The 13,393-nt window shown below is 38.4% G+C and overlaps 1 protein-coding gene, 2 long non-coding RNA genes and 1 other non-coding gene across 6 annotated transcripts; 2 read left to right on the top strand and 2 right to left on the bottom strand.

The window, feature by feature from the left end:
* Positions 1 to 49: 49 nt before the first annotated feature.
* On the top strand, positions 50 to 4,005 carry LOC108892568 (uncharacterized). Its single transcript, XM_018690203.2, has 3 exons — positions 50 to 583; positions 784 to 981; positions 1,420 to 4,005. Exon 3 carries the CDS (start codon positions 1,483 to 1,485, stop codon positions 2,812 to 2,814), a length of 1,332 nt encoding a protein of 443 aa, XP_018545719.1. The 5' UTR covers positions 50 to 583; positions 784 to 981; positions 1,420 to 1,482; the 3' UTR covers positions 2,815 to 4,005.
* LOC108892569 (uncharacterized) lies at positions 3,871 to 9,713 on the bottom strand. Of its 3 annotated transcripts, none has more exons than XR_007815193.1 (5): positions 9,655 to 9,713; positions 4,892 to 4,936; positions 4,412 to 4,566; positions 4,176 to 4,193; positions 3,871 to 4,079 (listed from the first exon to the last, which is right to left on the bottom strand). It is a non-coding gene; the product is annotated as an uncharacterized LOC108892569 (transcript). The 3 variants fall into 3 exon arrangements; XR_007815194.1 differs by lacking the exon at positions 4,892 to 4,936 and adding an exon at positions 9,518 to 9,563 and having other exon boundaries at positions 9,655 to 9,674; XR_007815192.1 differs by lacking the exon at positions 9,655 to 9,713 and adding an exon at positions 5,028 to 5,176.
* On the top strand, positions 5,798 to 8,459 carry LOC127143623 (uncharacterized). The gene is made up of 3 exons (XR_007815195.1): positions 5,798 to 5,894; positions 6,947 to 7,002; positions 7,224 to 8,459. It is a non-coding gene; the product is annotated as an uncharacterized LOC127143623 (long non-coding RNA).
* LOC108892570 (uncharacterized) lies at positions 8,641 to 9,127 on the bottom strand. Its single transcript, XR_001962486.2, has 3 exons — positions 9,039 to 9,127; positions 8,926 to 8,946; positions 8,641 to 8,827 (listed from the first exon to the last, which is right to left on the bottom strand). It is a non-coding gene; the product is annotated as an uncharacterized LOC108892570 (long non-coding RNA).
* Positions 9,714 to 13,393: the final 3,680 nt, after the last annotated feature.

Consider the following 13,393-nt stretch of genomic DNA (forward strand, 5'->3'; position numbering starts at 1 on the left):
CTGTCACCTTCATGCCTTTCTCTGCAGTCACTATTATTTTTACTCCAAGTATGTGCAAATTTTTTTTGTAGTCTATTGACAAATGTTTTGGTTTTAAAATGTTCTTCCAGTTCTGAAAGTATGCACCTTAACATTTTATATTTATCCTTTCATCCATTTCCTATGCTGCTTATCCTTTTGAGGGTCATGGGGGAGATTGGAGCCAACCCCAGCTGACATTGGGCAAGAGGCAGTGGTGCACCCTGGACAGGTCACCAGTCTATCACAGGGCTGACATATATAGAGACAAACAGCCATTCACACTCACACTCTCACCTACGGGAAATTAAGAGTCAGGGTGAACATGTAAACTCCACACAGAGAGGCCACAGCCAGAGAGCAGGTTCAAACCCAGAACCTTCTTGCACCCCCATTTTACATTTATATTATATATATTTAGCAATTGTTGCACATAAGACTTTTAACACACCCTGCAGAGTACATACTGAAAATCTCAGTGTGTGATGAAAAAATCTTTGAAACATTACAGCCATCTGTGGATCTCCAGACAGTGAGCGATGACTCCCATTCAACAGTAATGAAGGTGAGATCACAGAAGCTTTTTCTTTCCACAGCACAAATGTAGCAGTGAGGTATTATGACTTCTTGAAACAACTGAATGAAGAAAATGTTTTGCAGCCAAATGCATTTTAATATCACCAATCAGTTGGGAAATTGGCCTTAAAATGAATTTCAAGATATAATCGTGCCATTATTGGATTAAATATCCTATTTTCCTTGCAGTGTTTTACTGGGATGAGAGTGGTTGGCAATTTCTCGCATCTCCTCAACACGTCAGTCATCGCATCACTATGGAAACCAGCGTGTCCTGTTGCTGTTAGAGCTCTGTTGAATGTGCAGAGGCACATTGAAAGATGTGCCACAGACGGTGCTGTCGTGGAGTGGAATGAGGGGAATCGGTGAACAGAGGTAACTTGACAGGTAAGAAGCAATTCTACATTCTTATTACCTTCAGCTGGAACTTATTAACTGATAGACAGTAACAGTCTAATCTTAAAACTTGCATATTTGGATGTCTTTCTTTAGATGTGATGTAGATGTTATTAAAAATGCCCACAGGCCACACTGGACTCACTTAAAGCTGCATTAATCAGTATTGTTTGACTGTTCTTAAGAATATATCTTAATGAATTTTAACTTCTTGTACTACCATAAATATTAATGAGTAGATGAATCACTCAGACAGCAGTGCCCTTAAAGGTCTAATCAGCATTTTGACTAAAGGAGAGAGGCTCAGACTGTCTGCTGTGAAACAATAACAGATGATTTGCCAGTATGACAGCCTGCAAAGTGAGAATGAATTGGGGCTTTTTAGCTTTTGGATGAAGCGCTATGTAAAAAATGTTTTTCTGTCCACAGGTAAACCATGGATAGTCAGTGTCACTGATTGAAGTTAAAACTGGTCATAGTTTAGTTAAGAAAATGCTCGGAAGACAGCCGACTTGTTCTAGATGCCCTCTACCCAGAAAATCAAAGATCAAAAGTAGGAGCAGGAGCTTTGAGGTGTGCAGACACACCGGCTCAAACTACACATGTAATATGGCAGAAATGTCAGAGCAAGGCTGTGAAGAGAAAACCAGCGAAGAGGTTATAACAGTCTCTCCGGCACAACGTCAGAGGCGCTCGGACCAAAATCAGTCAACACGAAAGCTGACTGCTTTGAAGCAAGTTTTCTCAGCGTCGGTCAACTGCTTCAGATGCACCACAAAACCTGCTGAGGGAGGCGACCACAACGAAGGTGAATATCATCCAATTACAATCTTCAACAGACATACCAGGGACTCTGTGGACCTTAATGCTGTATGTGGTGCTTCAGCAGCAGGAATAAATCAATGCAGCAACGCAGAGCATAAATCACCTGTGGAAGAGAGGGAAGCTATCAAAAGTAAAGCATTTAAACCCTACAATCCACTCATTGTTGTGCAGTCAAAGGCAAAGTCTGCAAGGCCAAAATATTCTCTGCAGCCAAAAGGATTTTGGAGGCAGAAAGCTAAAAAGTCTTTCTTCAAAGAGCGCACTGGGGAAACTAAGGAGTACATCACAGGGGAGATAATTGTCCTAGTTAATGAACATGCTGATGAGACCATGGCCCCGAGCACCTACCCAGAAAATGAGGTGAAATGTTATCCTGAGACACTGACAGTGACTGTAGATGTGAGTGATATCACATCAGAGATCAAGGACAAAAATGCACAGTCTGAAGCTCCCAAAACACATTCACACAATGTAGGTAATGTTGTGGATGTGATGGCAGGACGTGAAGCAAATGTAAGCAGAGAGATTCAGATGATCCCACAGTCTTTGGAGGACTCCTGCGGCGCTCAGAACAACATGGAGAGTTTAGACAGTTTACACAAAGGAGAAAACACAAACACCCTTCACGTCACATCAGAGAGAACCGCGTCAGAGCATCCAGAAGTAAGGGATGAGATCAGACTTTGCGCAACATTCAACAGTGACTCATTCTCAATTCATCACAACGCTGCTGCAGAAAATAGCATAGGCCCAGTGGGAAACAAAATACCAGGAGGCACTTTGACGGATGATGGTTCTGTTATGGAGAATTTACACTTAGATGTGTCTGGTGGTAGTTTTCATGTGAGGCTGGTTCACTCTGAGCAACAGTGTGAGGAAAGAGAGCTCCTCCTGCTACAAACAGCATGCTCTGTGGTTCAGGCTGCAGTAAAAACTGCACTGAAACAGTTTAAAGATGAACTGCAGGACTCAGCTGTCCATATGGATCTCTGCTACTGACAGTGATGCAGCTTATTGTGAGGAGAAAGGTATTATGTTATATTAAACCCTGTGTGTTTAAGTAGTTTCCCTTGATCTCATATACAGGACATTCCCGTTTGACAGGATCCCCTTAACCAATTCATGCCTAACCCCAACCTTAAGATAACTAAACTTAACCAGGATGTCAGAAATAACATTTTGCCTTATTAGGATCAGGCTTTTGTTGCAAGCTGGTCACACACTCTGCTCTGGGCCTCATGAATCCTCCAAAATCTGACTGTCATGACATTTCCTGAGGGCATTCACACGTCCTAAACAATGAACTCCTCATAATACTTCATGAGCATCACCTTTAACTCTAAATATTTTCACACAAATGGGTAGATAAAGAACATTCAAGCACCCACTTGTCATGGCCTTTCTTATAGCACCACCCTCAGGACAATATTTCCTCTCGCTCCTTGTAAGATACAGCTCTGTATATTTCTTGTCTGCACTCAGACATCAGTTTTGTATTTTGATTGATTAAATTAACATGTAGCTCTCATACAGCCAGCCAGTGTGGTAGTTTCTGATGACTTTAGATATTTAATATTCTTTTATCCAGCTTACAACATCACTATAATATTGACAATAATAATGTCCCTGTAGCCATCCATGTTTCTGTCACTGAGTTTTTCTTATGTCTACATACAACACCACACTTTTTGCCATTGCCCCTTAATAGATAATTTCTTCATCATACAGTTTCAGTAGGGAAGTGATTAATTTGTATTGTAGCCTGTCATCCTGGCTGTTTGTTTTGCTTGATGTTGCTGTCATGTCTGAAATATTCTTTACAAACCCACATCATCAAATTCCTGAGTGAAACACTGCCCTACATACAGTAGTTATCAGCCTACTGTACATCTTTACTACCTTCAAACTATACATTCTTAAGATCTGTTTAATGATGAATGAACCATTGCACCATAAAAAATCACAGACATCTGCTTTGGATAAATGTTTTAATATGGAGTCTGTCACTGACTTTATATTATTATATATCCTGTGAATAAACAACAAACCAGTTCAGCCTTTTTATGGATTAGTTTATTAGAACTGTACTTAATTCTCTATGATCATTATTACAGAATGGCGATTCAAGGATTTCATTATTTTTTGGGACCACCACCATGCTTCTCCCGCATTTCTTGTCCTCGTCCGTGTCCTCCTCCATGTCCTCCTCCGTGTCCTCCGTGTCCTCCATGTCCACCCCGTCCTCCTTTTTTCCCCTTTCCTCCCTGTAAACAATCATAACAACAAGTGACTCTTTCTGAAAACACAGACAGATAAACGGCTGTATAGTTTTATTTCAAAAATACTTGTAAAGATTTTACCTTGCTGTTTCCTCCCTCCTATAAAAGATAATGTGAAATAAACATTCAATTTAAATAAAACTTTATATATATAGCACTTTTCTAAAAAAACAAGTTTACAAAAATGCTTTACAACAATAGAAATTAAAATAACGGACAAAGAAACAAGTGTACGCAATACAAAACATAGTCGAGGATGCTACAAAATTACTGAATCAGCCAGTGAGCACATATTAAGAAAATAAAAGATGCCTTACTCCATCTGAATCAGACTCAGATCCTGAGTTTTTCCCCTTCTCTTCTCTCATCTCCTCCTAAGACAGTTAAACAGCTTCATAGTTACATGTTTTCATGCTGTTAGTCACAAGTGTAAAGCACTGTAAGGAAACAAACTGACTCACCGATTTGCCCTCTGCAACGAGGAGACAAAAAGCAAAGTTAGAAATGTGCCAGTTAACAAAGAAACTAGAAACACATGAACTGCAATCGAATGTGTCAAACGAGTTTGCAAATGTTAAAACTAACAAAACACAGTCTGAATTTAATACTATTTTCATTCCATGGTGCTAATACAGAAATATGAAATGAAAATAGGGAACCAAAACCGTACAAATTGTGAATGCATAGATATGATAGAAAAATAAGAGGTCATTATTATATGATTCCAAACTGAGATTCGACATGTTCTCAAATATGCAGCAAATGATCAGATATCAAAATTAATCACAGAGACTTACGATCACTCATTTTGTCTTGTTGACTAGTGCAGCAAAAGTCTTTTCCTGGAGGAAAAAAATGAAACAAAGATCTTAAAATTGGAATCTTTATGTTCTTTGCAGTCCTTAAAAATAACCAAGAATACCTGCTACATACCTGGTGCAGAAATTAAACCGATTTGTGTCAAATGTGTGTGATCACTCTGTATTTATAAGTTAATGGAGTTGTGTGGGTGTGTAAGGAAGTGTAACTGGTTGATAGTTGAAGGACAGGTAAGATTGGCACGTGACTAAGAAAACAACTGACAGTGTTTTTCTCTCTGAGTGTGATTGTCAGTTCAATTCATAGCATTAAATTAAGGGCTCTCAGAGACACTTGAGAACACAGGCGCAGCTATAGGTGTAACTGGAATGAAACCGGCCCACCCTGAATTTTACAGGCCAACTTTTGTTCTACTCTGAATCGTCAAACCTTTTCTCAGAAAAATCACCTCCGTGGATAACTATCTTGTATTTTGCTAAATACCATATGTTGTAGGAGAAACATGCTGCCTGTATAACATTTTATATTTAAAAAAAAAATCATATTGAACATATTTAGAAAATGATCATTACTCATAGTGATAACATTTGAAAATTGTGTAAGCCATTTTAAATTGCTGAAGGTAAAATAAGATTAGGAATGCTTGGGCTTAAGCAACTAGATGATGAATATTTTACAAAGGTTTAGTTTTAGTCGTGTACTGAAATAGATTTTTAAGGCATATCTGGGTCTCCAACAATGTAAAACAAAATAAAACTGCCTGAACTTGTGCTGATGTCTGGCAGTGAACATTAACTGCTACCGCAACCTCAGTGCATGTAAACATACAGTGCATTATGAGAGGGAGGGTTACATTGTACACCATTGTCTGTGACACATTGCTGCCATACTGATCATGTTGACATGTTGCTCTTCTTTGAGGGATTCCTGACAAGTGTTGAAGAGCCAAGTTGCAGTAATGAATCCAAGCAGAAACAGAAGGTATTTAAGCAAAATGTACTTAAAGTATTGACACTAAATGTAAACATTAGTCATTTGATCATTATTACTGATGCATTACAGTGTATGTAGCACTGAGGTGGAGTTCATTTTAGCTACTTAGTATGCTGTTGGGAAGTGAATCTATCATGATACATCACATCTTATAAGCTGCTCATATGATTTACATGCATTTTTTTTTTTCACTGCTGGAAATCTACTCTGCACAAAGGCTTAACACTGCTTCATTTGGGCTTCACCGTGGTGCTGTATGAAGAGTGTAAAGTTAATTCCTGCATGAAGCCAGGCAAATGGAATGTGAGTCAATTATTAAAAAAACAAGAAACTTTAAATGCTAGAACAGCACCACCCATGTTTGACGCTGGTATACACGTGCTCTTTGTTTTTAACCATCAGTTCAAACTGCAACAATAGTAACACCACAACCGCTGTCTGGGTATTTACAGTAATTATAGAGATCACAACTCTTAGACACACCTGACTTAAGGCATTCACACTAAACTGGATCTAAAACGTCATATCAGGTGATGTACATAGTATGCTCCATAACCAGGTGTCTGGTGGATGTTGATTGAAGGGGAGTTTTGGAGTACACACCCAGATTATTATGACCTGAAATGATCTCTGTTTTGTGTGTAGGCACATAGGCATGGCTCAGGCAAAGGAACATCTCATCTTTTATATGAACATGCACAAACCAGTGTGGTGAATACCTCATTTCTGTGCAGATTATAGGTCACCTGCTTCAGAAACAAAAACCCTGTCAAATCATATTGATTTCAGTACATCAGGTTATGAAATAAATAGTGGATTAAATGTAGAAACAAGACTGAATTCTATTGGTCTATTAATCTATTGAGTCTGTTGATCTTTGCACAAGACTCCACCGCTCTCTTCAGTCCCAATAAACTTATCATTTTGTTTTTACTGATTTTTCACAGAAAAATGCACAGATAACTTTTAAATGATGGGGTTTTATAATGATAAATTAATCCAGGCTTTATTTTTCACTCAAAATTTTTTCCTTCCTTCAGTTTTCTGCTGCAAGACACTGCTCATCAGGATTTACAGAGAACAGGGGCCTCTGGTGGTGAGAAAACTGAATTTTATAATGGATACATTACAATGCTTTTTTTGTTCATTCATTTCATTTGTTTGTTTTTTACAGTTTTTCACTATTTCTGGATTATAATTGATGGTTATTCATTTTATTAACATTCTTTGTATTATGTTATTACACTATATGGGCAAAAGTATTGGACCACCTACACATTATACTTACAGCATCTTTCTTGACATCTCATCATATAGGCATTAATGTGGAGTTGGTCCCCCGTTTGAAGCTACAACAGCTTCCATTCTTCTGGGAAGGCGTCTGTGGGATTTTTTTGCCCATTCATCCAGAAGAGCATTTGTTGAGGTCAGACACTGATGTTGGATGAGAGGGCCCAGCTCACAATCTCTGTTCTAGTTCATAACAAAGGTGTTTGATGGGGTTGAGGTCGGGGCTCTGTGCAGGCCAGTCAAGTTCTTTCATGCCAAACTCATCCAACCATACCTTTATGGACCTTGCTTTGTGCACTGGGGCATAGTCATGCTGGATCAGAAAAGGCCCTTCCCTAAACTGTTCCCAGAGAGTTGGAAGCATAGAATTGTCTAAAATGTCTTGGTAAGCTGAAGCACTGAACTTCACTGGAACTAAGGGGCCTAGGGCAACCCCAGAAAAACAGCCCCATATCATTATCCCCCCTCCACCAAACTTTACAGTTAGCACATTGCAGTCAGATAAGCAACTTCTACTGGCATTCACTACACACAGACTGCCAGATAGGGAAGCGTGAATCGTCACTCTGCATAACTCGTATCCACTGCTCCAGAGTCCAGTGCTGGCATGCTTTACACCACTGCATCTGATGCTTGGCATTGTGCTTGGTGATGTAAGGCTTGCATGCAGCTGCTCGGCCTTGGAAACCCATGCCATGAGGTTCCTGGCATATAGTTTATGTGCTGATGTTAATGCCAGTTAATGCCAATTTATGCTTAGATGTGTCTGGTGGTAGTTTTCATGTGAGGCTGGTTCACTCTGAGCAACAGTGTGAGGAAAGAGAGCTCCTCCTGCTACAAACAGCATGCTCTGTGGTTCAGGCTGCAGTAAAAAACTGCACTGAAACAGTTTAAAGATGAACTGCAGGACTCAGCTGTCCATATGGATCTCTGCAACTGACAGTGATGCAGCTTATTGTGAGGAGAAAGGTATTATGTTATATTAAACCCTGTGTGTTTAAGTAGTTTCCCTTGATCTCATATATATATACCCATTTGACAAGATCCCCACATGTGACCACAGAGGGTGTATTGTTCAATAGACTAAAAACAGTTTATCTTGAGGGTGGCACTAAAGGAAAGGCCTTGGTATAATTTAATTCAGTAGCTTTTGCCTGCAGTAGGATAAAGGACATTCACCAATAAACTGCAGATTGAAGTATTTTGCGTGTTATGTTGGCATTTTTAAGCTTCTTGTCCACAACTGAAACTTAAGCTTCTTGAACGCCTTGAACAGTGACCAAAATCATTAGGAGACATGACAGGATTAGCCTGTTTTGGAAAAAGAAACAAACTTCATCATATTCCTGAGTGACATGCTGCCCTACATATAGTAATCAGCCTACTGTGTTTACCACCTTCTGTCACTGACTTTATATTTCTGTGAATAAACAACAAACCAGTCTTGCCCTTTTATGGATTAGTTTATTAGAGATGTATATATCACCATATTACAGAATGGCCTATCAAGGATTTCTTCATTATTTATTGGGTGGACCACCACCACAGCTGCCTCGTCCGCATCCCTCTGGTGGTCCTCCTCCAGGTTTTCCTCCGTCTCCCCGTCCTTCTCTCCTCTCCTCTCCTTTTCCCTGTCCCAATCACAACAACAATAAGTGACTCTTTCTGAAAACACAGACAGATAAATGGCTGTATAGTTTTAATTATAAAAGGCTTCTAAAATTTTTACCTTTCCACAGGATCCTCTTTCCTATAAAAGATCACGTGAAATTAACACAAGGATGCTACAAAATTACTGAATCAGCCAGTGAGCATGCATTAGAAAAATGGAAGATGCCTTACTTTGTCTGAAGCAGGCCCACACCCTGGGCGTTCTGGACAATTGTCTCCCCGCTTCTCGTCCTAAGACAGGGAAAAAGCTTTATAATTACATGTTTTCATGCTGTTAGTCAAAGGTTTAAAGCACTGTGAGGAAACAAACTGACTCACCGATTTGCCGCCTGTGACAGGAGGACAAAAAAGTAAAAAAAAAAATGTGCCAGTTAATAGAGAAATTAGACATTGAGTAAAATTAGTGTGTCAAAAAAAATTTGCCAATGGTAAAAGACCAAAACACAATCTCTGATAACTTTAATACTATTTTTAATCCATGGTGCAGAATGAAAATAGGGAACCAAAACTGAATGCATAAATATCATAACATAATAATAATAAGAAATAAAACAAATGAAAAATGATTATGATATGATTCCAAACACAGACATGTTGTTCTCAAATATTCAGCAAATGATCAGATATCACAGTTAATCACAGAGACTTACGACCACTCATTTTGTCTTGTTGACTAGTGCAGCAGAAAGTCTTTTCCTGGAGGAAAAAAATGAAACAAAGATCTTAAAATTGGAATCATTATGTTCTTTGCAGTCCTTAAAAATAAACAAGAATACCTGCTACATACCTGGTGCAGAAATTAAACCGATTTGTGTCAAATGTGTGTGATCACTCTGTATTTATGATGGACAATGTGGGTGTGTTAGGAAATGTGATGATAGTTGATAGTTGCAGGACAGATATGATTATCACGTGGCCAGGAAAACAACCGACAGTGTTTTTCTTTCCGAGTGTGATTGTCAGTTCATCTCAAAACATTAGATTAAGAGCTCTCAGAGATTCTTGAGAACACAGGCGAAGCCATTGGTGTAACTGGAATGAAACTGACCCACCCTGGACTTCACAGGCCAACTTTTGTTCTTCTCTGAATCATCAAACTTCTTCTCAGAAAAATCATTTTCTCTGAAAAATCACCTTCATGGACAACTATCTTGTAATTTATTTACAGTAGGAGTTTTATCTACTTTATATGCTATTGAGAAGTTATTTATTCTACAAGCTGGTCATATGATTTGTAGATATTTAAATATTTAAGAGAGGCAAAATGATGAAAATTGCTCTGCACAAAAACTTAACAGTGCTTCCTTTGGGCGTCATCATGGTGCTATATGAAGAGTGTAAAGTTAATTCCTGCATGAAGCCAGGTCTCAAGTGGAATGTGAGTCAATTATTAAGAAAACAAAAAACTTTAAATGGAAAAGCAGTACCACCCATGTTTGACACTGGTGTACACATATTCTTTGAATTCAAACTGCAACAATAGTAACACCACCCCCACTGTCTGGGTATTTACAGTAATTATAGAGATCACAAAGAGTACACACCCAGATTATCATGACCTGAAACAACTGAAGAAACAAAATTTTGTTTACTGAACCACAGGCCTCTCTAAAATCTTGTTAACAGTGAATTCTCTTATTCTGATTTGCCATTTATTAATGTTAGATCTTGTAATCACAAAGAAATGTTGGAATGGTCCAGTCACAGTCAGTGAAGTTTGGCATACTGGACATATAGCTCAGGCAAAGGAATGTCTCATCTTTTATGTGAACATGCACAAACTTGAATCTTTGTGGTCAATACCTAATTTCTGTGCAGATTATAGGTCACTTACTTGGCAAAACAAAAACTGTCAAATCATAGAAAATTGGGTTCCATTTTAGTTAAACACTGGAAACAGAAATGAGAGCTGCATCTGTTTTAAAACTGCAGCCTTTCTTGTGATAACTGCACCATCATGACTTAATTTATCAGTTGGTCTACATCAGATTATGAGATAAATAGTGGATAAGAAGTGGAAACAAGACTGAATGAATCTGTTGATCATTGCTCCACAACGACTTCTAAACAAGCAGCTCTTCAGTCAGTCCAAATAGCCTTATGAGTCTTCACAGAAAAGTACAGATATTTAAAAAAAAAGAAGTTTTTTTAAATGATTAATTGATCTCATTTTTTTTAATAAATAAAAAAACAACAAACAATCAAATAAACAAAAACTGTTCCGTTTCCTGCTGCAAGACACTGCTCATCAAGATCTAAATAGAACAGGGGCCTCTGGTGGTGAGAAAACACTAACACAACAGAATTAATAATTAAAATTATATTATAATTGTTGATGCATACATCACAATGCTTTTTTTTCTTCATTCATTTCGTTGTTTGTTTTATTGTTTTTTTCCCCACTTCTCTAGTTTTTAATGAAAAAAAAGCTGTTGTTGTTTTGTTGTTGTTGTTTTGAAAAAGTGCTTAGGATTATCACACAATATTTCTGTGATATAATTTAGAAGATATTATTTTATATTAGTTAATATTAGTTAATTTAAGTCAATAAAATAACAGCCATAGCCTAATATTTTCATTTATGGTGACATTGTTATTAACCCACAATATCTGACATCATCATATCCCATATTTTATAGATAGAATAGAATAGTACTTTATTAATCCTTGACAGGAAATTGCTTTGTTACAGCAGCAGCACACCAACCAACACCAAATATAAATTAAATCAAAATCAAAATATTGCACCATTTTAACAGGTACAGCGAGCAGACCGTGTGTCTGGTGATTATCATGATGAGTATTATTATGAAGTTGACGGCTCATTCTCGTATTTGGACAAAACGAAGAAGTCTGACAATCTGGTCTGATGAAGACCATGGGATACAATCGAAATCACTGGGGTAAGACCTTGAGTTGAGATTGTTTTGTCAACTATTTTGTGATGACGGTGATTTTACATAAATTTTTCACATAACTGAGCAGCAAGTGCTCACTAAATACCTGGGTGAGATCTCAGATCAGTCTGTGTTATAATACAGGATCATTACAGCTTCATCTGCAGGTGAAGAGGACGTCAAAAACCGCCAGAGCTGCTGGTCTGTTAGATCCTGTTCAAAGCTCAGTCTTACCTGTGAGTGAAGCTGCGTGTACTTGTGTTCACCTCGTGACAAAGGATTTGGCGCCAACCAGTGGACATGATGTGAAATTGCTGCTTCTGCTGCTAGCTTGACAATGAGGACCAGGCTAGTGTGGAGGTAATTATCTATCTATCTATCTATCTATCTATCTATCTATCTATCTATCTATCTATCTATCTATCTATCTAAATGATAGCAGCCCTAACTGTAGCTAGCAGCTAGCTAGTAGCTAACTTGCATTTTTCCTTCTTTGTCCTGCAGTACGGTTTGACTGTTGTTTTTAGTAACTTTTGGCACTGAAATGGGCCTCTAGGCTGCCACATTGACCTCATAGCGATTAAAAACTATCGTCAACATCACCATGAAAAATGTCAGTTTAACAAAAAACCAACCAACCATGCAAACAAACAAACAAACAAAAATAAAAACACAATTTGTGGCACACGTTTGAACAGGTGTCCTCTAGCACCATGATGAGGTGAACATTTATGGTTCTGAAAGAAATTTCTCAGTAGCAGCTGGATGGATTGTCATGAAATATGGTGCAGGCATCTCAGGAAGAATTGTAATAACTTTGGTGATCCCTTACTTCAGGGCAAAATGTCAGTTTGCACAATACTTTAATTTATGAACCTGCAAAACTAATGCACCAGCTGTACTTTGTGTTTAGAGCTAACTAACAAGTGTTAGCATGCCAACATGCTAAACTAAGATGATGAACTTGGTCAACATTATACCAGCTAAACATCAGAATGCTAACATTGTCATGGTGAGTGTGTTAGCTTGCTGGCCTTACCATTTAGCTGACAGTGCCACCGTAGACCTGGCATAGATGTAAATGACCCTCACATTCTAATAATGAAAACATAACCATTCTCTGACAACAGGCTTAAACCAGTAGACACCTTCAGCTGATATTGCAACTCATTAACCCGATCACAAGGTTGAAGCTCAAAAATTTAATACAGTTGTTTTTAGGTGGTTACGTGTTGGGGACTCGCACAACATTTTTCCAAGACATTTCTGTCATTAATCCTAAAATAACTCAGATACTTGCACGCTAAACTATTTGTAAAGAGCTTTTGCTCATTAGCAGGATTGATCTGTGCAGAATGTGAGCTATGTGGACCAGAGTATGCTAAAAATGTTGCAGCTCAGACTGGTGAATTTCCAAGGTGGAAATTGCAGAGCACTGACTCTCAAGTGACTGACTCCATTGCTGCCTGTGGCATTTGTCTGCCGGGCTGCCGGTTTGCTGCATGTCATTAGCTCTTAGACTCTGCTTTAACAGATGCAGTATGCTGTGCATGAAGAATTGTGGGAAATTTGGCAGGCAAACCCCCCCACCCCGCCCCAAACTCCCCCTACTTCCAGTCTTTAGGAAGC

The sequence above is a fragment of the Lates calcarifer genome, linkage group LG19 (genome assembly GCF_001640805.2).
Source record: "Lates calcarifer isolate ASB-BC8 linkage group LG19, TLL_Latcal_v3, whole genome shotgun sequence".
Lineage (NCBI taxonomy): Eukaryota > Metazoa > Chordata > Actinopteri > Centropomidae > Lates > Lates calcarifer.

Excerpts from the sequence above, each read along its gene's own strand:
- LOC108892568 (XM_018690203.2), top strand. The coding sequence starts at position 1,483 with ATGCTCGGAAGACAGCCGACTTGTTCTAGATGCCCTCTACCCAGAAAA.